General features: G+C 30.5%; 1 protein-coding gene, 1 long non-coding RNA gene and 1 pseudogene across 2 annotated transcripts; 1 reads left to right on the top strand and 2 right to left on the bottom strand.

Annotated features, from left to right (window-relative positions):
- Nucleotides 1–3,658: 3,658 nt before the first annotated feature.
- On the bottom strand, nucleotides 3,659–5,270 carry LOC112740624 (WAT1-related protein At3g18200-like; annotated as a pseudogene).
- An 885-nt stretch (nucleotides 5,271–6,155) lies between these two features.
- On the top strand, nucleotides 6,156–9,054 carry LOC112740981 (uncharacterized). Its single transcript, XR_003171346.3, has 2 exons — nucleotides 6,156–6,667; nucleotides 8,407–9,054. It is a non-coding gene; the product is annotated as an uncharacterized lncRNA (long non-coding RNA).
- Nucleotides 9,055–12,322: 3,268 nt separating this feature from the next.
- LOC112740622 (protein DETOXIFICATION 16-like) lies at nucleotides 12,323–14,705 on the bottom strand. The gene is made up of 6 exons (XM_025789249.2): nucleotides 14,454–14,705; nucleotides 13,669–14,213; nucleotides 13,468–13,554; nucleotides 13,314–13,370; nucleotides 12,849–13,206; nucleotides 12,323–12,780 (listed from the first exon to the last, which is right to left on the bottom strand). Exons 1-6 carry the CDS (start codon nucleotides 14,703–14,705, stop codon nucleotides 12,628–12,630), a joined length of 1,452 nt encoding a protein of 483 aa, XP_025645034.1. The 3' UTR covers nucleotides 12,323–12,627.
- Nucleotides 14,706–22,797: the final 8,092 nt, after the last annotated feature.

The following is a 22,797-nucleotide window of genomic DNA, read 5'->3' as shown; positions in this document are numbered from 1 at the left end:
CCTAGGAAAACTGCGTCCTCTTGTCTCTCAGGGTGTTTTAGGTCAGGTTCCAAATGAATCTTTTGATTGCATTTCTTGACAAACTGCCAAACAACCCGCTTTATCTTTTCACAATAATTCATCTCTTGCTTGCTCTCCTTTTGATCTCATTCACTCTGATGTTTGGGGCCCCGCTCCCACTGCCTCTATGGGCGGAACTCGATACTTTGTCGTTTTCATTGATGATTATTCCTGTTTTACTTGGGTTTATTTGATGACTAATCGCCATGAGTTACCTCAGATCTATATCAACTTTGCTACTATGATTAAAACTCGGTTTTCCAAGGTCATTAAGGTTTTTCGACGTGATAATGCTATGGAATACCGTGATTCCAAACTCTTAGCCTTTCTTGCAGAACAGGGTACTTTGTCTGAGTTTTCTTGTCCTAGTATATCTCAACAAAATGGTAGAGCTGAACGCAAACACTGTCACATTCTTGACTCCGTCCGTGCAATGCTCCTTTCTTCGTGTCCTGAGCGTACTTGGGGTGAACCTGTTCTTACTGCTGTTCATGTTCTCAATAGACTCCCTTCTTCTGTTCTTGGTAATGTTACTTCCTTTGAGCGTCTTTATCATACCTCTCCAGATTATAGTTCTCTTCGAGTTTTCGGTTGTGTATGTTTTGTCGTTCTTCAGCCTCATGAACATAGTAAACTTGAACATCGGGCTCGTATGTGTTGTTTTCTTGGTTATGACACTGAACACAAGGGTTATCGTTGTTGGGATCCTCTCTCTAAACGTATTCGTATATCTCGTCATGTTGTCTTCTGGGAGCACCACATGTTTTCTCGATTCTCATCCTTTGAGTCGATTCCTACTACTCAGTCACCTTTGTTTACTAACCCCAATGTTGATCTTTTTTCTAGTGATGATTCTACATGTTCTATCTCCAGTGACCCTCCACAGCCTCCTGTTCCTCCGCCTTCTCCATCTCCTGATGATTCTAGACCGGACGATGATCCTGCTCCTACCGTCATGCCTCCTCCTCCCGCTCGTTCTTCTAGGGTAAGGATTCTACCTCCTCATCTTCTTGATTACCATTGCTTTTCTACTATTCTTCATCAACATGAACCTAAGACATTCAGAGAAGCCTCCTCAAACCCAAATTGGCAACAAGCAATGTAAGAAGAATTACAGGCACTTGAAAAAGCACACACTTGGGATCTGGTTGATCCTCCTTCTGATCAGGAAGTTGTGGGCAGTAGATGGGTATACAAGATCAAGACTCGCTCTGATGGCTCTATTGACCGTTATAAGGCCCGCTTGGTTGCTCAAGGTTGTACGCAAGAGTATGGTATTGATTATGAAGATACTTTTGCCCCTGTCGCTCGTCTTACGTCTGTTAGAGCTCTTCTTGCCATTGCCGCGGTTAAAAAATGGTCTCTCAGTCCAATGGATGTGAAGAATGCATTTCTTAATGGGGATTTGAAAAAGACAGTCTATATGAAACCACCTCCGGGATATCCTTATCCTTCTAATAAGGTTTATCTTCTTCGCAAGGCACTTTATGGACTTAAGCAAGCTCCTCGTGAATGGTTTGACAAGTTCAGCACTACCATATGCAGTCTTGGTTTTACTTCTAGCCCTCATGAGAATGCGCTCTTCATTCGTAAAAGCGAACGTGGAGTTGTTCTTCTACTTTTGTATGTTGATGACATGATAATTATTGGGGATGATGTTGATGGTATCTCTGATCTCAAGGCCTCACTTCACCATACCTTTGAGATGAAAGATCTTGATTCTCTAAGCTATTTTCTTGGTCTCGAGGTCATCTCCACCGATGATGGCATCTATCTCTCTCAGGCTAAGTATGCTTCAGATCTTCTTGCTCGCGCTGGGATTACAGATAGTCGCACTGAGTCTACTCCTCTTGAGCCTAATGTTCGATTTACCCCTATGGATGGCACTGTTTTGGATAATCCGACTCTCTATCGACAGTTAGTTGGCGGTCTCGTCTACTTGACTGTCACCCGACCAGACATCGCCTATCCGGTTCATATACTTAGCCAGTTCTTGTCAGCTCTTCGTACTACTCACTATGCGGCAATTCTACGCATTCTTCGCTACATCAAAGGCACTCTCTTTCATGGCCTTTATTTTTCTGCCCATTCCTCTTTGTCTCTTCAGGCTTACTCCGATGCTGATTGGGCTGGTGATCCCACTGATCGTCGTTCTACTACTGGTTACTGTTTGTTTCTTGGCGACACTCTCATTTCTTGGCGTGCTAAGAAGCAAACGTTCACTGCTCGCTCAAGCACAGAAGCTGAGTACCGTGTCCTCGCTGACACCACTGCTGAAGTTGTCTCGGTTCGTTGGCTTCTCGAAGATTTGGGTGCTCATCATCGTCCCCTACTGATGTTTTTTGTGATAACCGCTGTGCTATTCAGATTGCCCATAATGATGTGTTTCATGAATGCACCAAACACATTGAGATTGATTGTCACTTTGTTCGGCAACGTATCCTTATTGATGCTAATCGTCTCATTGCTGTTGGAACACTAGATCAGACTACTGATATCTTCACGAAGGCTCATCACCCGACTCGTTTCCGGACTTTGTTATCCAAACTCAAGTTGGTATCCTTAGCTCCCACTTGAGTTTGAGGGGGATGTTAGAGAATAATTAGAATCAATTTAGATCAATTAGTATCGTCTATATTTACATAGTATATCTGTACATTAATTGTAGGATTCTATGTCTTTATTACTTTGATTCATTTAGCACCTATAAATACCCCTTGTATATTGTACCTTTGCACACAACTCAATAATACACTTTTCATATTATTCTTTCAGTCTCTTGTTTCTAACAAGGATAATGAATTTGGGGAAGAGATAGATGAAGATGAGGGGGCAATGATGAAGACGTTGTTGAGGTGCATGAGATTGAAGACAACGATAACGAACGAAGATGGGGTTGAGTATAATGGCAGTGGAGGTGGTGGTGATGTTGATAGCGACAGTGATGGTGGTAGTAATGGACGAGAGCGGTGATAGGAACCTAGAGTTTAGAATTGGGGGAGAGAAGATGAGAAATAAAATTAGAAATTAAAATTAGATTAAATTTAGAGGATAAATTGAAAATTTTAAATAATTTTTTAGGATTTGGATATATTTGTCCGTAAAAATTTATCTTAGCCACTATGATAAAGTTACTTTCGTTTTTTTTTTTTTGATAAATTTGTCAGTTTTTTAAACTTTTATATAAATGATAATTTATTTTTAAATATTCATAATGACTGTGACCTTTCATAATTAAATTCAGATGTACATGTCAGTGGGTAAAGCAAAAGCACATGGATTCTAACGGACAGTTTTATCTTTCGCTTAAACTAACGTCAGCCAGGCCTTATGCCTCGAGTCCTTGACTCGAAATATCTAGTACGATATGATTTACTAGGTGAAAATAAGCATAAAGATACATTAATGAAAAATAACTGAATCTTGCACAAGTTGCAATGCTGCAAAGAGCTGGACTATTTCAGTGGTTGTGTTGTGCCGATACTACACCAGAAACTGGATGCCATGGTATGCATGATTGCATGTATTTGTCAATGTCAATGGATCGAGATGTCAACGTATGCCTTTAGGTGCTGCATCAGCATGTTTATTCTCTTCCTCATCGTTGAGCAAGGCTTATTGCGCCGACAATCCTGTAAAAAAGAGAGAAAAAGAGAGGGGGGGGGGGTTCAAATTACGGAATTATGCCATTTTAAAAACTGATTGAAGAAATCTTATATTCAGGGTTAATAAATTGTTCTACATAGTACATACCCTCCAGAGTATAACTGATCACCAAGAATGAGGGCTGCAATTATAGCAACTAAAAAGGTTTGCAATGGCTGAAAGACAGCAACACATACAGCGCCACCCTTTTGAATACACCATGTTTGCAGAGATATGACAACCTCAGACGATACAATTCCCTGGAATCATCAACACATAAATGAATTCAGTTGACTTACACCAAGTTGCATGATTTGAGGTTAGATAAGAATGAATCACATTCCCGTGACATTTTCAATTAAGATTATCAACATCCGAACTATATTTCATTGATGAAGTGAAGAGTATTACAGCATATAGGATGGTAAGAAGCTCTTCTGTTGATATTATCTTCCAACGTTCCATATGAGTTTCTAAAAAGGCTTCTATAATCAAGAACTGAACTAATCCAAAGAAGAATGTAAAGGAAGTGAGTGATAGTTTTGCTGGATACTTCTTCACCACAGGAGCCTGAAAAAAGGGTTTAGCCACTTTGGTTAACATAGAAAACAATTAAGCAAATAGAGTCAGTGCAACATTATTAAGAATGAAGCCAGGCGTTCACTAATTTGCAGTTTCATGCATGCAACTCATGATCAATAATGATTATGACGAAGACACCTGAAAAACCATCCGAGCAGCCCAAGACAAACAATGTCCAAGTAAAGTATACGCAACTCCATGTCCAGTTCTGAACTTTGATTGATGACTGATGTATGTAGCTATCTTCTTGCATCTGAGGTGTCTGCAGGTGGAGAAGAGGAGGACCTTTGTATAGAGTGATCACAGTTGCACCTCCAACACTTGCAATGGTTCCTAGAATTTTTGCCAATCCGTCTATTCTTGCAATGTTGACTTCCTCAAGTCTATAAAAAACTTGTGAATAGATCAGATGACAAAAATGTTCAAACTCAAAAGATGTGAAATGAAATACCCTAGAGCTGAGGCCATGACAAAAGTGATTGCAGGAACTGAGTTCTGCATTGCAGAAGCTAAAGTTGGAGAAGCATAATATAATCCCAACAAGTAAAACCCTTGGTTTGCAGTGATGCTAGCACAGCCAATGAAAAATAATGTTAGAAGAATAAAACGGAAACAAATAACTCGAAAATTGCAGGTTTTTTTTTTTTTTTATTGCTTACCCTAGCAATGCTAATAGGAAGAACTGAAACAGCAAAGAAAAAGCAAGGGGTGGTCTTTCGTTCCTGTTCATTGTTTCATGTTAAAATTTTGCCAACATAAAAAGTGACAGACACTATAGGAAACTATAAAATATGCATGTTTAATCATGAAACTTACTTCTCTAAGAAATAAGCAAGTAGACTCAACAAAAGAAGGGCAATTATATTTCGATAAACAGGGTAAACAACTTTACTGACACCAATATTAAGTGCAAGTCTAGAGACAATGTGGTATCCTGTAAAACAAAATTGAAGGGCCATTAATGCCACAAGAAGCTTCACTTTTTTTTGTCATAACACTTTCCATCCTGTGTTCTTGTTCTAGCAACTTAGACTTGGGTATGGAGATAAAGGAAATACTTAGAGAGACGTGCTTATATAGAGAGGGAACAATCTGAAGGAACATTCAAAATTGTTCATTTTGTATAAAGTGATTATCGGCAGCTACCGATATTATTACAAAGGCATATAAGCGTTTAAAATATATCCTAAGTTATCTCTAGACTACAAAATCTTATATATATAATTTCTTGTGCTTGTTGACTTTTAATGTAATATTTTAGGGAGACAAATTGAAGGTGGATCACGTTAGCCAGGTAGTTAGAGAGTGGCCAACCTCTGGTTTGCATGACCATGTTCCCACCATCTCCTTTGTAATAATTTTAGTGACATTATTATTTGTATTGATTTTCTATCATCGTCTAGTAATTTCTTCAATTTTACTATGAATTCAATTAACCGTAGGATTTGGCATGCAATTTAATAACAATAATACGAAATTGTTCTGTTCTTAAAAGATAATATATTTTATTGGTTTTCAAAGAAAATCGATACGATAGTAGTATAGTATTTTAACATTTTAGTTGCATGTAAAATGGAATAGGCTACCGCTTCAATAAAGATATTAAAAATATCTTTTTTTCTAAAGACGTATGTATGTTATGTTATTATTGAACGAATTATTAAATTAGTCAATAAATTAATTTTAATAAATAAAAAAAAAACCAATTTATTATAATTATCTGATCCGATTGATTTACATCATGAGAATTGAATTATATTTAAATTTTTTTTTATCAAAATAATAAATATATTCCTAATTTTTTATTTTACACACATTTAAATTCATAAAAATTTAACATTATAATTAAGTTCCTACAAAAAATTTCTAGACTTTTGTTCTAGCCAAACCCAAGCAAGCCAAGCCCAATCTCCATGTCTCACCAATAGCTGAATCTGTCCCAAAAGAGCCCTAGCCCTTAGCGTCCCCTTCGTCTCCCTTTCCCACTGAACTTCGAGCTCTCTCACCTCCCTGCTCATCAGCTCTCGCGATCTCAAGCTTTCTCCCTCTCTCGTCGCTGGTCTCGCACTCAAGGTTCTCGTCGCTCTCCATGTCGCCATTCGTCACCATCTCGCACTCAGTCTCGCTCGCACGCCTTTCCTGAGCTCGTTGTCGCCGGCGGCAGAAGCAGCTAGTCCCGGGACTAGTCGTCGTCATCGCTCCATTTATCCTCACCGTCTCGCACTTAGTCGTGCGCCTTCTCGCGCTCGTCGTTGCCAGCGGCCGAAGTAGCCGGTCCCGAGGTTGGACGTCGTTGTCGTCTTGTTACTTTGAATCTCGCCGTCAGCTTCCTCCCTGCCCTCAGATTCCTTCGCCCAACCAGAGGCTGGTCCTCGATTTGGTGATTTCCAATAAATTCCTTTGTTCTTTTTTTTTTTCCAGTTTTGTTGCCCTATTCATCACTGCACTTTGATTTTAATTTGTTGCTGAAAATATCACTGAACTAGTTCTTATTTTTGCTGAAAATCATCATTGTCGTGAATTTGTTACTATTTATCACCACCGAACCTTGAATAATTTGTTGAGCTAATTTCTTTGTTGCTTAAAATCATCAAATTTTGTACTGATTATCATCAATGAAGCTTGAATTTGTTGTTGTTTTGCTCAAATAATTACTTTGCTAAATGTTTTTGTTGCTGGAAATGTGAGTTGAATTTATTAGTGATTGAACCTTGAATTTGTTGTTGTCTTGCTGAATAATCACTTAGTACATGAAAATGAATGTTAAAGGGAGATCGTTGCTAGAAATTATTATTTCTCCTTTTTTTTTTTTGAAGATTTACTGTGTAATATCATGCTTAGTTATGCTTAGAGCAGGACAGATTTGTATGGTTGTTCATTTTTTTTCCGATGATTTGCTGTTTGTTACATATCTTTGGTTGCTACAAACATTAGCTAAATACATATGATTCATTGGTTAAAACATTTTCTTATTTTTTCTAAGCTTCTTCTAGTCTTTAAAACGATTGTTTACACTTTTTTAGTCTATGTTTGCATTCCATTGATGTCCTGAAAGCACACTATATTTTAGGGGTGTGCATGGACCGGGTGAAACCGGGTTTGATGTGACCCAGACCCGACCCGAAATATATACCGGGCCTATTTGTTAGACCCGAACCCGACCCTAGACCCGATGAAACCTATACACTTTCGGGCCACGATTATACCGGGTAAAAATCGGGTGAAAACCGGGCCGTTAACATTATATTACCTTGATACCTTCTTGTAAGTTAACATGTAAAAATATCCAAATTTCTAAGACTCCAACCATTATTTGACATGGTAAAATTCACTTAGAAAAATATAATAAGAACTAACTCTTCTCTAAAATTAAAGTATAACCATAATCAATACTAATATTGCCTAATAACACCAAATATTTAAATCAATACAAATAACACAAGATTATGCATTAGTCTAAAGTCTTATGCATTTTAAACATAAAACATTAACTTATAGTCTTATATATAATGACTAATAACACAAAATATTAAGGTTTACAATACTTAAATTTCACATAATAATAGCCATCATCCATCACTAATAACACAAAATATTAATTGTGTATGATGACCGGGCCACCGGGCCGATTTCGGGTGACCCGAGCTATGGCCCGGACCCGACCCGAAATAATGACCGGGTCTACTTTTGAGACCCATACCCGACCCTAGACCCGATGAAATCACATCAAATTAGCCCCTAAAGTGTTCGGGACCGGGCCGGGTCTTCGGGCCAGGCCGGGCCATGCACACCCCTACTATATTTTATAGCAAAATTCCTAGGTGAGGTACCTCTTTGACTGCATGACTTTTAAAATAGTGGTGGAGTGGTAGAAATTATATTCATCTATACTTGGCAAAGTTGGCAGGGAAGGTCCACTAGTTAGAAAATGAAATAACTTGCATTATGAATTTACATAAATGGCTTTTTCATTCTAGCTTATATGATTACCATGAATGGAGCTTGTTAAATTTGAGGGTGATCGGCCTTCTTGTTCGTAGACTTTGTTATTATGACATTTCAAACTATAGGATTTGCCCAAGTAATTCTAACACTTCTGTGATGTTTGTATTTATTCAGAATTCAAGGCCTGTTATTCCTTCCGATTGCCCACCTGCAATGGGCGCTTTAATCGAGCAATGTTGGTCCGTGCATCCAGACAAGAGGCCTGAGTTCTGGCAGGTTGTTGAGGTGTTAGAACAATTCGAATCATCACTTGCATTGGACGGAACCTTGACTCTGGTGCAAAACCCTTTGTACCAGGATCATAAGAAAGGGCTTCTTCATTGGATTCAAAAGTTTAGTCCTTCTCATCAAAATAGTGGTCCAGCACTTAAACCTAGATTCTCAATTTCTCATGAATCTTCTGAGTAGCCTGGCTTTTGTAGTAGTGATAGCACCCCAGGTCCATTGTAATTAAAAAATGGTAAGTTTGGAGTGTAGAAAAGGACAAGAAGAAAAAGGAGAAAAGAAAAGAAAGTTTTTTTTTATCTTTTTTTTTTTTAAAATGCTCTGGTTATAGTAATCTTTATGAAATTCTTATGGAGGGTAAATTGGTTTGTGTATATTGAGGCGAAAGCGTGTTTATTTGTCCTATTGTGCATACACACTAATTATATTGAAGCTATGACAATGGGTTAGGAGCAGTCTTTTTTTTACCACAGTTTTCTGTTTTTGTTTGTTGTTAATACAGTTATAAAGTACTCATATTTCTGTTATTTCTTTAAAGTCTAATATCTCCAGCTATATATTATTTTAGTCATTTATTTTTAAGGAAACTTACTGATGCAAAGTCGACAAAGATTAGTTACTTTGTCCTTATTCTGTTCCACCATGCAATTGAATTTGAGGTGCTATTTCAGCATGGCTGAACGAATAAAATTGAATTGGACAATGTTGTGATGCATACAATAAAATTTGGTATATATATTTGAATTATGTGATAAATATTATTTGAAGATTGTTTAAATTTATATAATTAGATGACTTTTAGTGTAATTTATCAGTTTTAGTCAAGTGCACTTAACTTTATAAATGCTTTAAGACTTGAAAGCCGAATTTATTATACATTTCAATTCAATCATGTGCCTAGCACAGCTAGCAAAATTCAATTGCAACTTGAAGAGAAGTTGCAAGTGACGAGAGCAAAAAATGAGATCCATGAGGTTGATGAAAAAGACAAGAGAGCCATAGGTTTCGCATTGATGATTAGTATATATTTTTTAGGGTGTTAAAGTGAATTATGAGATATTTGATATTTTTGTTCTTCTCTAGCTGAGCAATATGAGTATTCAGAGTAACTTAATATTGCATAAAATAATTAAATTCTATGAATCTATAGGAGATGATTTTACGTGATTTTGCTAAATTCAATTGGATCAGTTGGACTAGATTTAATGCATTTCTGTATAACATGATTCCCATTTTGATCTCGTGCATATCTCATGACATGTCCATCTAGCTCACGAACAAGCTGAGCTTTTTGTTCAAGTTCAATGACCTCAAGTGCCTGCATGGGAGTAAATCAAAATAAAAACGTGGCAATACTATTAAATTTGGAATAGGGACAAGGTTAAAAACATGTTCAAAGCTTGATAGTAGCCATTATATTTCAAAATTCTTATATAACTTTTAAGGTAAATAAAACTAGTTACCAGGACAACCAAGTAACAAAATTGTGGCTTAAGCACTTAGTGCAACAATGGAGTTTTCTATAGTCTAAAATAAATGAAAGTATAATATGCTTATTATGCACAATCCTTACCATGTCCAACAAAATTGTTTTACAAAATTTATCTTGTTTTGCCTCCTTTCATTCAAGTGAAAATGATTCTTTATAACTTAACCGTTTTGATGTGTTATAAATTTTAATAAAACAATTGAAAAACAGATAATGCTGAAACAGACATATTTTTTTCAACCCTCCGATATAAAATACAGGGTAACAAGAAAAAAAAAAAAGAAGATTTAATTAAAAATGTGGCCTTTTTATCCACATGACTAAATTAATACATACTAATGCCATAAAACTACAAGAATCAATATAAATTACATACCTTTTGCATACCTTATTGTGTTGCAACAAAGAACTCTTCATAAACTCTATTATTTGAGACTGAAAAACATATAAATTAGTCCATGGAAGGAGAATACGAGAATAACCCGTGTCTCACATATTTTTAAGCATGTATTGTGGTTATTCACGATATTTTTATTTTGGGTAAAGTATATTTTTTGTTTTAAAATTTGACAAAAATTTTAAAAATACTCTTAAATTTTATTTTATTTCAATTTTGTCTTAAAAGTTTTTGATTTGCATCAAATATACCCCTAACGATTCATTTTTAAAAAAATTTAAGGTCAATTTAACAATTTCATAAGAACAACCGTCAACACAAGCAAATCAAGCATAATTTTCATATATTATTGTTAGATTGATCTTAAATATTTTAAAAATTAAGCTGTCGAAGGTATATTTAATACAAATAAAAAATTTTTGGAACAAAATTAAAACAAAATAAAACTTAATATTTTTAAAACTTTTATTAAACTTCACAAAAAATATATTTTATCTTTTTTTTAATGCATATCTCTTTGACACATAAGACTATACTTTTCAAATTTGGATCAATTTAAAAGATAAAAATGGATATAGTTTATGAGTTGATAGGACACATGTTGAAGTTATAGTTAAAAAAATTATTATATATAGAAAATTGTGTAAGTTTGATTTCCAATACAATTGATGTGCTTCAATTAAAATAGAATATTTAAAAAATTTTACTAATAATAATCTTAACTTATGTCATAAAAACACGTATTAGTTAAATTTATAATTTATTATTATTTAAATTATATTGATTTAATTTTTATTTTTAAATTTAATCCAATTTTAAATTTTACATTTCAAAATATTTTAAATATCTCGCCCAAATTTTAATACATATATTTAAATAGTATTCCAAAATGTTAATCAATGATAAAATATAAACGAGATTCAGTCACCAAAAAAAAAAAAAAAAACGAGATAAAATCTAAATTTTTGAATTTAAATAATAACTCATTCAAATTTAAAAAATGTGAATTTATTCGCGTAATCAATTACTACTCAATGTTTTGTAATCAATAACTATTCAACGTAAATTATTCAATGTGAATTACTCAACGTGCCATGTTTTTTCCTTTTTCCTTCTTTTTTTTCCTATGTACACGAAAAAAATTAAATAAAAAATGTTAGAATAATATAAAACGATCTAATTCATATTCTAATAATTTTAGCCGAATAATTAGAATGAAAAATAAATTTAAATTGATAGAAAGCATAATCGTGAGTAAATGAAATACATGTAAAGATTTTTATAATTTATAGGTTAAAATATATTAATAAATATCTCATTTTTTACGCAAACAAAATAAATAATAAAAAATATTATTTTTATAAACATATCTATATATATAAATATTATATTTATTTTATTTATTTAAATAAAAAATTCTAAATTAAAATGATCGAATGCGATTTATACTTATTTTTTTATTTATTTAAAAAAAAAACGATTTCCCTAAAGATAAAACAGAAAGATGAGATTTTAAGTAAGAAAAATTTAAATTTTTAAAATTTTGAATTTTTATTTTAGAGAATAAAATGTAATTTTTTATTATTGAATATTTTTTTATATTTTTTTTAATTCTATTTATAAAATAAATAATAAAAAATTATACTTTATTTTTTAAAATAAAATTCAAAATATAGAAGACAAATCCAGGTAAGAAACCCTCTCCATATGCTTACGTTGCCTGTATTCCTAACGGACTTTACTCAATTGCCACTCATTCAGAACGATATAACCAGAGTCAACAAACATTATCCCCATCAAATGTCTATTCCTTATTGATCTAACAATATTAGCCACCTTGGCCACCGATAAATTTTGACCACCATAGAAAACACCTAATAATATAAAAGTTGCTGAAAAATTTGTTATTAAAAAAACGGTGCTAAACTTTCTATAGCATAGCTATCAATAAGATGAAGATTATAAAATTAATTTTAAATTTTAAAATTAAAAAACAAATCACATAAATAAATTAAATAAAAACTAACATTATACAAATATTCTAAAATAAATTGACTTACATATATATTCTAAAATAATTCTATTTAGATTGAATCAATTAAGATTTAATTCAGCTAGATTACATTTGATGTTACTGAATTATTAACTCTTTCCATACTTATCTCTCCTGAATTATTAATTCTTTCCATAGTTATGCTTGCCTAAAAAAACAAATATAACCATATCAGTTACTAATAAGCAAAACTAAAAATTCAAAGAAAAAAGCAAAAAGAAAAAAAAAAGTTAACACCTCCTTCTCCCAATCAATGCTAAGAATTATGATCATGAGACTAAGTACTTGAACAATAATGGCACATATGATTCCAAGCCAGAGTCCCTGCACAATACCTAAATAATTAAGACACTCCACAAATAATAATAGATTTCAGTTTAGTATTTCCATACCTTTGTTTCAAGATGTAAAACAAAAGCTAATACAATAGCGGACGGAACTCCAACTACGTAATATGACCCTAAGTTAATAAAAGCACCCATTTTTTGCCGTCGACATCCTCTAACAATTCCTGAGAAAACACCCTGCAGCCCGTCCAAGAAATTGGATGCTGCAAGAATTGGCAGCATGAGTCTCACGTGTCTAACCACTTGTACGTCATTACTGTAAACATGGCCCCAAACATTGCGTAACATTATCATCAGTGTAGCAACCAAAATACCCTCAATAATGGTTGCTACTAACACTACACGCACGGCCAAACGTGCAGACCAAGGATTACCAGCTCCAAGCTCGTTAGATACACGAGTGCTGCAACGCAAACAAACAATTATGTAATTGCAATTGTTTACTTCATTTCAACATTTGTTGTCACAGAATTCTAAATGTTCATAAGCACGCAGTAGTAATTAAGTTACCTTATAGCTCCACTTAATCCCAACGGAATCATCCAAATAGTTGATGCTGTATTCACACTGAAATTTCCAACATTAATTATTATTAGATCGTTGCAAATAATAATATCCACAGTAACATGTAAAGTGCTGATAGTTAAGAATTGTGAGAACTAACCAAATAGAAAGCACTGATGTTTGCAACTTTGGATTTGGAAGACGACCAGATAGGAGAACCATCAATTCAAACGACCACAGTTCCAAGCTGTTCAGCACAACGAAAACCATACAAAAACTCATTAGTAGAGGATCTCGACTCATTAGTTGAAGATCTCGAACAATGTAACTGTGAGGAAAGCAACGGTTAGTAGAAATTTACCAAACCATAACAGAAGAAAGAATAGCAAGTTTCAAAAAAGAAGGAATGTTATGGAATGCCTCTAATGAAAACCCGGTCCAAGTTTCCGAACATCTTGGAGAAAACTTTATGTACAACGCAAGTATCAACACATTCACCCAATACGATATACAATTTGATAAGGCAGCTCCAGTACTCCCTAAGCCAGCTTTGAACACTAACGCCCAACACAAAGCAGCATGCAGTGCAGTAGCTACTCCAGAGCTGAGCATCATTGGAACTCCAATGTTCTGTGTCTGTAGAAATCTAGTTTGACATTGAAGAACACTAGAAGCAAAAAGGTACGGAATGATTAATTGAGCATATCTTCCTGCTTCTGTGGAGATTTCATGATCTTGGCCAAATAAAATCAATATGGATTTTGTGTTTGCCCAAACAATAGAGATGGGTACACAAATAATGGTAAGAACAAGCATGGCTCTCTGAGCGTGTATGCCTAACATGTGATGTTGTCCGGCTCCATATGATTGGCCACACAAAGTTTCCAATGCACTTGCAATTCCCATCTGTCATTATATGAAACCAACAAAGAGTAGTTGAACACAAAGTTAGTCGATTCAATAGGAATCGTTGGCAATAAATTAATCGCTTCGGTTTCCATGCCATGAAGGGGTGTAACCAGGTTTGATTGGTGTTGAAATATTTTTTAACAAATTATTTATCAAATCCAAATTATAAACGAAAAAAAAATTGATTGGTAAAACTGTAAAAAAATTGTTAAAGAGATTAATGTAAAAAGAACTAACCACTAAACCAATGCCAGTGACAGAAGTAAAGGAAGTGGCCATGGAAACGCCGGAGAGAGTCAACACGCTTACGTGACCAACGAACATTATTGAAATAAGTTCAATAGCAAAATTAAGAAAATGCACTATAATTAAAGGTCCTGCCAAATATATTTGCTTTTTTACTTCTTTAATCACTGTCCTTAACTTATTTTGACCGGACACTTGAGATTCAACAGGGACACGGGTATTATTCTCGTGTTCTTCCTCCATGGACTAAGGCTTGGTTTGGTAAAATTTTTTGAAGAAGTGCTTGTGTTTTTTAAAAGCTCAAGCTCCTCATTTTATATTTGATAAATAAAAAAGATTATGTGATTATACTGGCAGCTTTTAAAAGATTCGAATACTTTTGAAAGTACCTAAAATAACTTCATGTTAACTAATTTTTAAATTTATTACTTGTATTTATATTTATTATAATATTTTTAAATTTTAAAAACTATTTTATTAAACGTAATTGTTGTTAGTTATATTTATTGAAAGTTATTTTTAATTTAATTTAGTAAATATAAATATTATAATTTTTAAAAAATTATCTTTTAAAAGTTAATCTTTATAAATTACTTTTAAAAAATAAAAATTTTACCAAATTAAGTTTAATTTTTACATAAGTTATGGAGTCAAGAAGTTTACGAAAGGTTTATGAAAAATTTATAAAAAAGAATAAGCCAGTTTCAAATGATAGACCTTATGAAGAGTTCCGTTGCAACACAATAAGTTGGGTTTATATTTATATATAGAATAGAAGTAGAAAAATATATGTATTATATAACATACATGAATAAAGATGTGCAATTAAATCATGCACAAGTTATAGGTCAAAAAATAGAGTAGAAGTAGGAGGATAGGTATAATGTATATTGTATAGAAAGTTTTCAGAATATTAATGTTTCATTAATCTTTACCATTGATTTTAATTTTTTTTGGGTGACTTACCATTGATTTTAATTAATATATTATATATAATTTATAATTGATATCAACAATTAAAATGATTAGAACATCAATATATCTACATTTAAAATTTATCCTCTTATATATTATATAAATAAAAGAAAGGGTAAAGTATATTTTTTGTCTCTGAAGTTTGACAAAAATTTTAAAAATACCCCTAAGTTTTATTTTGTTTCAATTTTGTCCTAAAAGTTTTCGATTTACATCAAATATACCATTGACGGCTAATTTTTTCAAAAAATTTAAGACCAATTCAACAACAATTTCATAAGAAGAACCCTCAACATAAGCAAATCAAGCATAATTTTCATGCATTATTGTTAGATTGGTCTTAAATTTTTTGAAAATTTACCCGTCGAGAGTATATTTGATGCAAATCGAAAACTTTTGGGACAAAATTGAAACAAAATAAAACTTAAGGGTATTTTTGAAACTTTTACCAAACTTCAGGGATAAAAAGTATACTTTACCCAATGAAAAGTAGTATATTATGCGTGTTACATCAATAAAGGAACGGTGGTTTAAGTAATTTTTAGATTTTAAATACTAATTTAGTAATTTAAGAAAAGTAATATATTATGCAGGTTTTTATATTTAAATTAAATAAATAAACTATTTTTAAAATATCTAAGATGTAGACAATTTATCATTTAAAAAATACGTGCATTTTACGTATATTATTGTATCGATTTAACTACAATATTAGATAATTCTATTATTATACTCATAATTAAATATTCGATTTGAACAAAAAATAATGATTTAATTTTTTTAAATTAAAAAACTATTTAACTACAATATTAGATAATCGTATTATTATACTCATAATTAAATATTCGATTTGAACAAAAAATAATGATTTAATTTTTTTAAATTAAAAAAACTAACCATGATATATGCAAAACTTCTTTTATACCACGGTATAATGTTTCAGACAACGGTGGTTTGATTTAAAATTTTTCTTTCTCTCTAATTTTTTTAAATAATTTAAACTTTTAAAATTATAATATTTTTAATTTAAATTAACAATTTAATTTAAATTTAATTTGATAAATTTTTTTAAAAAAATACTTGTACTTTTTAAAAATTCAAACTCGTTGTGTAACTTAAATCAATAACGTCTCCTTTGATGTTAGTCTATAGATTCAACCACTTGAACTTATTCTGATATTACTTCTTGAACTAAACACTAGTTATTAGGTAAAAAGTTATCATTAAAAAAGTTATCATTATTATTGTTATTATTATTATGTGTATAACCTTTGTTTTAGATTACATCTAGAAGTAAATTATATAAAAAAATACCCATATTTATGATGATTAATTTTTAACGTCTCTGTTGTCCTTGCCAATTTGTTCGATATTCTTTTTTGTTCGATATAATTATTATTGAAAATGCTCTTTTTTTTTTATAATCTATTAATCAAAAAGATCATATACTTGTATTTGGAGTTTTTAAAAGAACGAGATACTTCTGAAAGCACCTAAGATAGAGTTTTTTAAAGTTCGCTTATGTTTTTTAAAATTTAAAAGTTTAATATAACTTCATATGTTAACTAATTTTCAAATTTAATACTTACATTTATGTCTATTATAGTATTCTTACATTTTAAAAGCTATTTTATCAAATATAATTATTGTTACTTGTGTTTATTAAAAGTTATTTTTAATTTGATTTACCAAATATTAATACTACAATTTTTAAAAAGCCATCTTTTAAAATTTAACTTTTATAAACTACTTTTAAAAAATAAAAATTTTATCAAACTAAGTCTTAATCTAATAATATTAATGTATTTGTATTCGTATGATTAATTATGAGTACCGTCTAATTAATTTTTAAATTTTTTTTAAAAATGAATTCAAATAATAGATGGTAAGTAATAAAGGAATTCTAATAAAGATATTGTATGGATGGTAAGCATCTTATATTTTAAAAATAAGGTAAAGTATTAAATTGGTCCCCTATGTTTGGGTGTATTTTTGTTTTGGTCTTTAAAGTTTAAAGTATCTTATTTGAATTAAAAAAATTTTTATTTATCATCAATTTAGTCCCACAGTGACGTCAAAGTTAAACAATTAATGAAATATCCTATAGAAACTTTTTTGGATTCAATTAGAACACTTTAAACCTTAAGAACCAAAACAAAAATACACCCAAACATAGGAGAACAATTTAATACTTTACCCTTCAAAATAATAAGTTATCTAATTATTGCTTTTACTATATTAATTTTTCTAAATAATTTAATTTAATCTAATAAAATAAATTTATTGGTAATCATATGATTAATTATGAGTACTCTAATTAATTTTAAAAATTTTTTAACATTATTATTAAAAAAAACGGTGCTAAACTTCTTATAGCATAGCCATCAACAAGATAAAGATTAATAGATTATAAAAAGTATCTTAAATTTTAAGACTTAAAATAATTACAATGATTTTTAGTTTTTTTTTTTATTTTTAAATTTTAATATTTAATATGATCAAAAGTTAAAATATTAAAATTTGTATTCATTACCTTTTTTTAAAAGATATTCATATATCAGAAAAAAATATATAAAAATATTATTATTTTCTAAATATGTGATAAATAAATACCCTAACATTACTACTCTCTACCTTAAATATCAGTTTTCTATCTAATGTTAGCTCAAATAACAATAAAAAGTGGTATTATTGCAATGCCTAACATTTATTTTTCACAAATTATTTCTTTTTAATTGTTAGAGAGACACTCAGACATCACATAAAATGACATGAACAAAGGTACAAAAAAAAAAAAAAAAAAATCAAATAAAATAAAACAGTATATGTATATCTTATTTAAAAATAGAACAATGTTAGGGACCAGTAACTTTTGTGATTGGTAGTCATCAAATAGCCATCAATGATGATTTAATGGTGTGAGATTTGTATGAGATTTCATCTAATGACTTCACATTTCTATGCTGGTTACATGCTGGCCAAAATTCAATAAAATTGTTAGTCTCCTAGACTTTTTTTAAAAATAAACAAAATACAAGACAAAACAAATTATTAAAAAATCATAGGAACTATAAACATCTTTTAAATCTTTTAAATGCAAAAGCTCAAAGTGAAAATTTTTGGATATGATTCATTGCAATGAATTGAAGAGTCGAATATTCTTCATCATTAAATTTAAAATAAAAGGGATGTATATTAAATTGTATATCTTGATGGATAATTGTGTTGATATTTATTCTTTACATCAAGCGTTTTTTAAAATATTCAACACATTCACTCAATAAGATATTCGATACCACGGAAAAAACTTAATGTAGAGAATAAGTATCAAAAGTTCTGCCAGATATAGCTGCTTGGTTTTTATCATGGTCGTTATTATTATCATCAAATTTAAAATAAAGGAGCTGAGCCATATCAAATAGTGTATTTTATTGGGTGGATGTGTTAATACTTGCTCTTTATATCAAGTTTTTTCCTTCATGAGGACCAAGTTTATGAATATAAAGAAGAAAATTTGATGTAGAAAACAAATATCAAAGGTCCTATCATTATCGCTACCTTTAGTTTAAATATATATGCATCATAACCTTTAGGGATCATTCATTAGCAGCATGGAAAAGTTAATGTATTTGTCCATTGGGGTTGGTGCAGCACCAGCAGACATGAGCTGAGAATCTTTGATGGTGTGCAGCCTCAAACACATAAGAGTTTGAAAGAAATTTTTGGAGGGACCCAAATTTTATCAAAATACTTTTTTTTTTAAATAATAGGTTTTTTTATATAAAAAAGAAAGTTGCACATAAAAAACATTTTTTAATTTAAAAACTGATTTTTTCATTTTATAAAACTATTTTTTAATTATACAAAATCAATTATAATTTATAAGTTAATTTTGAACATTTTAAAAAATTAATTTATTTTTAAAAAATCTCAAAACTAGTTATTTTTATTGTTATTTCTATTACAATCAAATAATATATTACACTAAAATAAAATTTTAACTTTCTAATAAAATAAAATATGAAAATCCATTAATGTATATAGTGCTAATACTACAATGACATTTAGTTTGCAATGTTGATTTAAAAATAAAATAATGTTAGCATGTGACATTATTACCAGTTATACTACAGTTTTTTATTGTTCGAAAAATAAAATAATATATAAAAATGTATGAGTTCATGAGTATTACACAAATTGATTTTATTAAGTAGAGAATAATTTTTTTAAACAATATGAATAATAGACTCTCTTAAATCTTAATATTAGAACATTCGATCATTGTTAACTGTCCATGAATAAATCCAATCAAAAGAAATAAGTCAAATAATCATCTAATTAAAAATAATAAACATAATCATGTACATATCTATTGAATTGAACATCCACATATCTATTATTAAACCACTCTTCCACCTTAATCCATAATAAAGACGTCTTATGGCCCACAAATTCAACCCAACAGATACACAAATTTAATTATAATTTTAGTCTTTATTTTATCTTATCTTTATGTTTAGCTTATCTTTATTTGCTTTTATCTATCAATCAATATTCAATAAAATTTCTTCATCTTTTTTTTTTCTTTCATTATTCTTTCACAATTTTATTATCTTTACGTACTCTTTATGTACTCTTTCCGTTTTATTATCTATTTGTTCACGTTATTTAGTATTTTCATTATTTTATACTTGTGAATGATAATCGTGAAGGTTGAACACTAATAAGCTTGACCCTGAGAATGCGTCAAATATCGTTGGTGAGTATGAGTGGCCGGTATATCATGTTACACACATGAATGAAGAGATGGTAGAAGAAGCCGTGGTGAGTGGTGGGCAATGAGTGTCTGTGTGAGTGGCCGGTATATCATGTTACACACATGAACAAAGGAAAGATGGGAAGTATTAAACTATTCTTTCACCTTAGTCCATGCCAACAATAAATAAGTCTGGTGGTCCATAAATTCAGCCCAACAAAATACATAAATTCAGTTACAATTTATCTTATCTTTGCGTACTCTTTATGTACTCTTTGCGTTTTTTAGAAGACGTCGTTTATCAAGAACCGGCCATTTATTGGTCCGGTCCAACCGATCAGTTTTTTGTCGATTTTTGAATGGACGGTTATTAACAGCAGATCGGACTGTTTTCATCACCGATTTTCGATTTAACTAACTGGTTTGGTCAAGTTTTCAGAATTATGGTTGCAACATAATAAGTTAGGTTTATATTTATATATAAAGTAGAAGTAGAATAGTGTGTATCATGTAACATACATGGATAAAGATATGTAGTTAAATTATGTAACTTGAACAAAGATATGTAATTAAATCATGCAAGTTACGGGATGATAAATGGGCCAAAATCTGCTGAGTCGGTCCGCGTATCTTATTTCAAGTTAGCAAATATTATGAAGATAAGTTCAAATGTTTAATAGCGAAATTTAAGAAGTTTCACCATAATTTATCTTATCTTTGCGTATTCTTTATGTATTCTTTCTGCTTTATTATGATATCAGAGCTCCTCACAATAAAATTTCTTTAATATTTCTTTTCTTTTATTATTCTTTCACAATTTTATTATCTTTGTGTACTCTTTATGTACTCTTTTCGTTTTATTAGGAAGCAACTTTCATGTATGGTTATCAAACTCAGACCAGTCTAACTGATTTGACCTAAAAATTAGTAAATCAAACTCTAAATCGATCGGAAATGGCAAATGGCAACCATTTCCATGGACTCTTTTAATGACCAATTTTTTATTTTCAGAAGTCATGGACTCACCAAAGTGAGCATTACTTCATTTATACTTCTTAAATTTTATATTTTATTCTTGAATAGTAAATTATTTGCACATTTATTTTGTGCACCACAAGGATAGCAAAACTAGTTTTGAACTAAAATGTAGACATAATGACATAATTATTTTAACATTAGTGCTCATACAATATAATATACTATTAAAAATTCATATTAGTTCAAAGTAACGTTAGTCTGTTACATTGCAGAACATGTAAGTTCTGCCATTATACTAAGCTTTGGTTTAAGCAACTATAGACTAATTGCCTATTAATCTATTTTTCTTTATTTAGGGAATGGTTTAAAAATAACTAACTAGAGTAGGACCTGTGCGGGTATGAACAAAATAACTACATACAATTATTTTCTATGCAAAACTAATTAATGAATATAAATGATCTAGCTTTAAACAAAAAAATTGTATTCGATCTCGTAACAATCACTGAATGACATAGTGCAATAATTTCATTCACCATCAAAATATAAAGAACATAGAATCATAAAACATTATTAAAAACCTCCATGAAAATAACAAAGTATAATATTATTCCCTAAGCAGTCTTCTTTTGAATTTGATTCTGGACGAAACAAATATAACAACAAATAGTATTTGCGTTATTTGCTAGACCAACAATAGTTTATTAAAGAGATGATATATCATATATATTACAGTAATAGAAAGAATAATATTTTCATAAATAAATATATGCAACCATAAACACATAATGTAAGTTATGTTCATCATTAATTACTATAATAAAAAAAATTGTAAAAAAATAGAAGCTAAAAAATTTATCACAAAATAAACAATTCATCTCATCAAATATTTATCATCACATTATGATAATTTATTTGATTATCTGGATAGAGAGTTGAAAACTATCAATTGCACATAGTTTCATCACATCTATTATTAATATTATGTGCTTGTTTGGGCGCCATTATTTTGATAAAAAAAGATCTTTTTTTAATAAAAAAAGATTATTTTTTTATTTTTTAGCGTGTTTGGCAAATTTCTAGTAGTAAAAGTAAAAGCACTAGAAAAATTAAAAAAAGATCTTTTTTGAGAAGCTGTAATTTACATCTTTTTTAAAAGATCTTTTTCTCTTAAAAAAAAGATGTTTTTCATCTAATAAATAAATAAAAAAATACTTTTATATTGTTATACCCAAACATAATTGATAGATAAAAAAATCTTTTTGCATGAGATACCCAACCATAAAATTACTTTTACTTTTCCATAAGATCTTTTCTTAGAAACTCATCCAAACAAGCTCTATGAATATGCCATTTTCATGTTTGAGAAACAACTAAAATATTTTTTTTTCCTCTTTTACATCCATCCTAAAATAATTCTTTTGAATTTAAAAATTTGCTTCTCTTAATCTCCAATACCAATCAACTTATTCTTTTCATTTTAATAATGAAATATAAGTTTCGACAGTTAATCACATGTCCCAAAAATAAAATAATTATGAAGTATTGATATAAAGCCTTTCTTTGACTCTTCAAATCCAAAAACAGAATAAACGTACAAGTAAAAAGTTTCATAAAAAAGAGGAC

Source organism: Arachis hypogaea, chromosome 14 (assembly GCF_003086295.3).
Source record: "Arachis hypogaea cultivar Tifrunner chromosome 14, arahy.Tifrunner.gnm2.J5K5, whole genome shotgun sequence".
NCBI lineage: Eukaryota > Viridiplantae > Streptophyta > Magnoliopsida > Fabales > Fabaceae > Arachis > Arachis hypogaea.
Note: the sequence above shows the minus strand (reverse complement) of the source record. Positions and strands in the feature narration are given on the sequence as shown.

Coding starts and splice junctions, on each gene's coding strand:
- LOC112740622 (XM_025789249.2), bottom strand. CDS start 14,705: ATGGAGGAAGAACACGAGAATAATACCCGTGTCCCTGTTGAATCTCAA. Junction 14,214..14,453: donor TCACTGGCATTGGTTTAGTG/GTTAGTTCTTTT, acceptor ATATAATGACAG/ATGGGAATTGCAAGTGCATT. Junction 13,207..13,313: donor GGATTAAGTGGAGCTATAAG/GTAACTTAATTA, acceptor TTTGCGTTGCAG/CACTCGTGTATCTAACGAGC.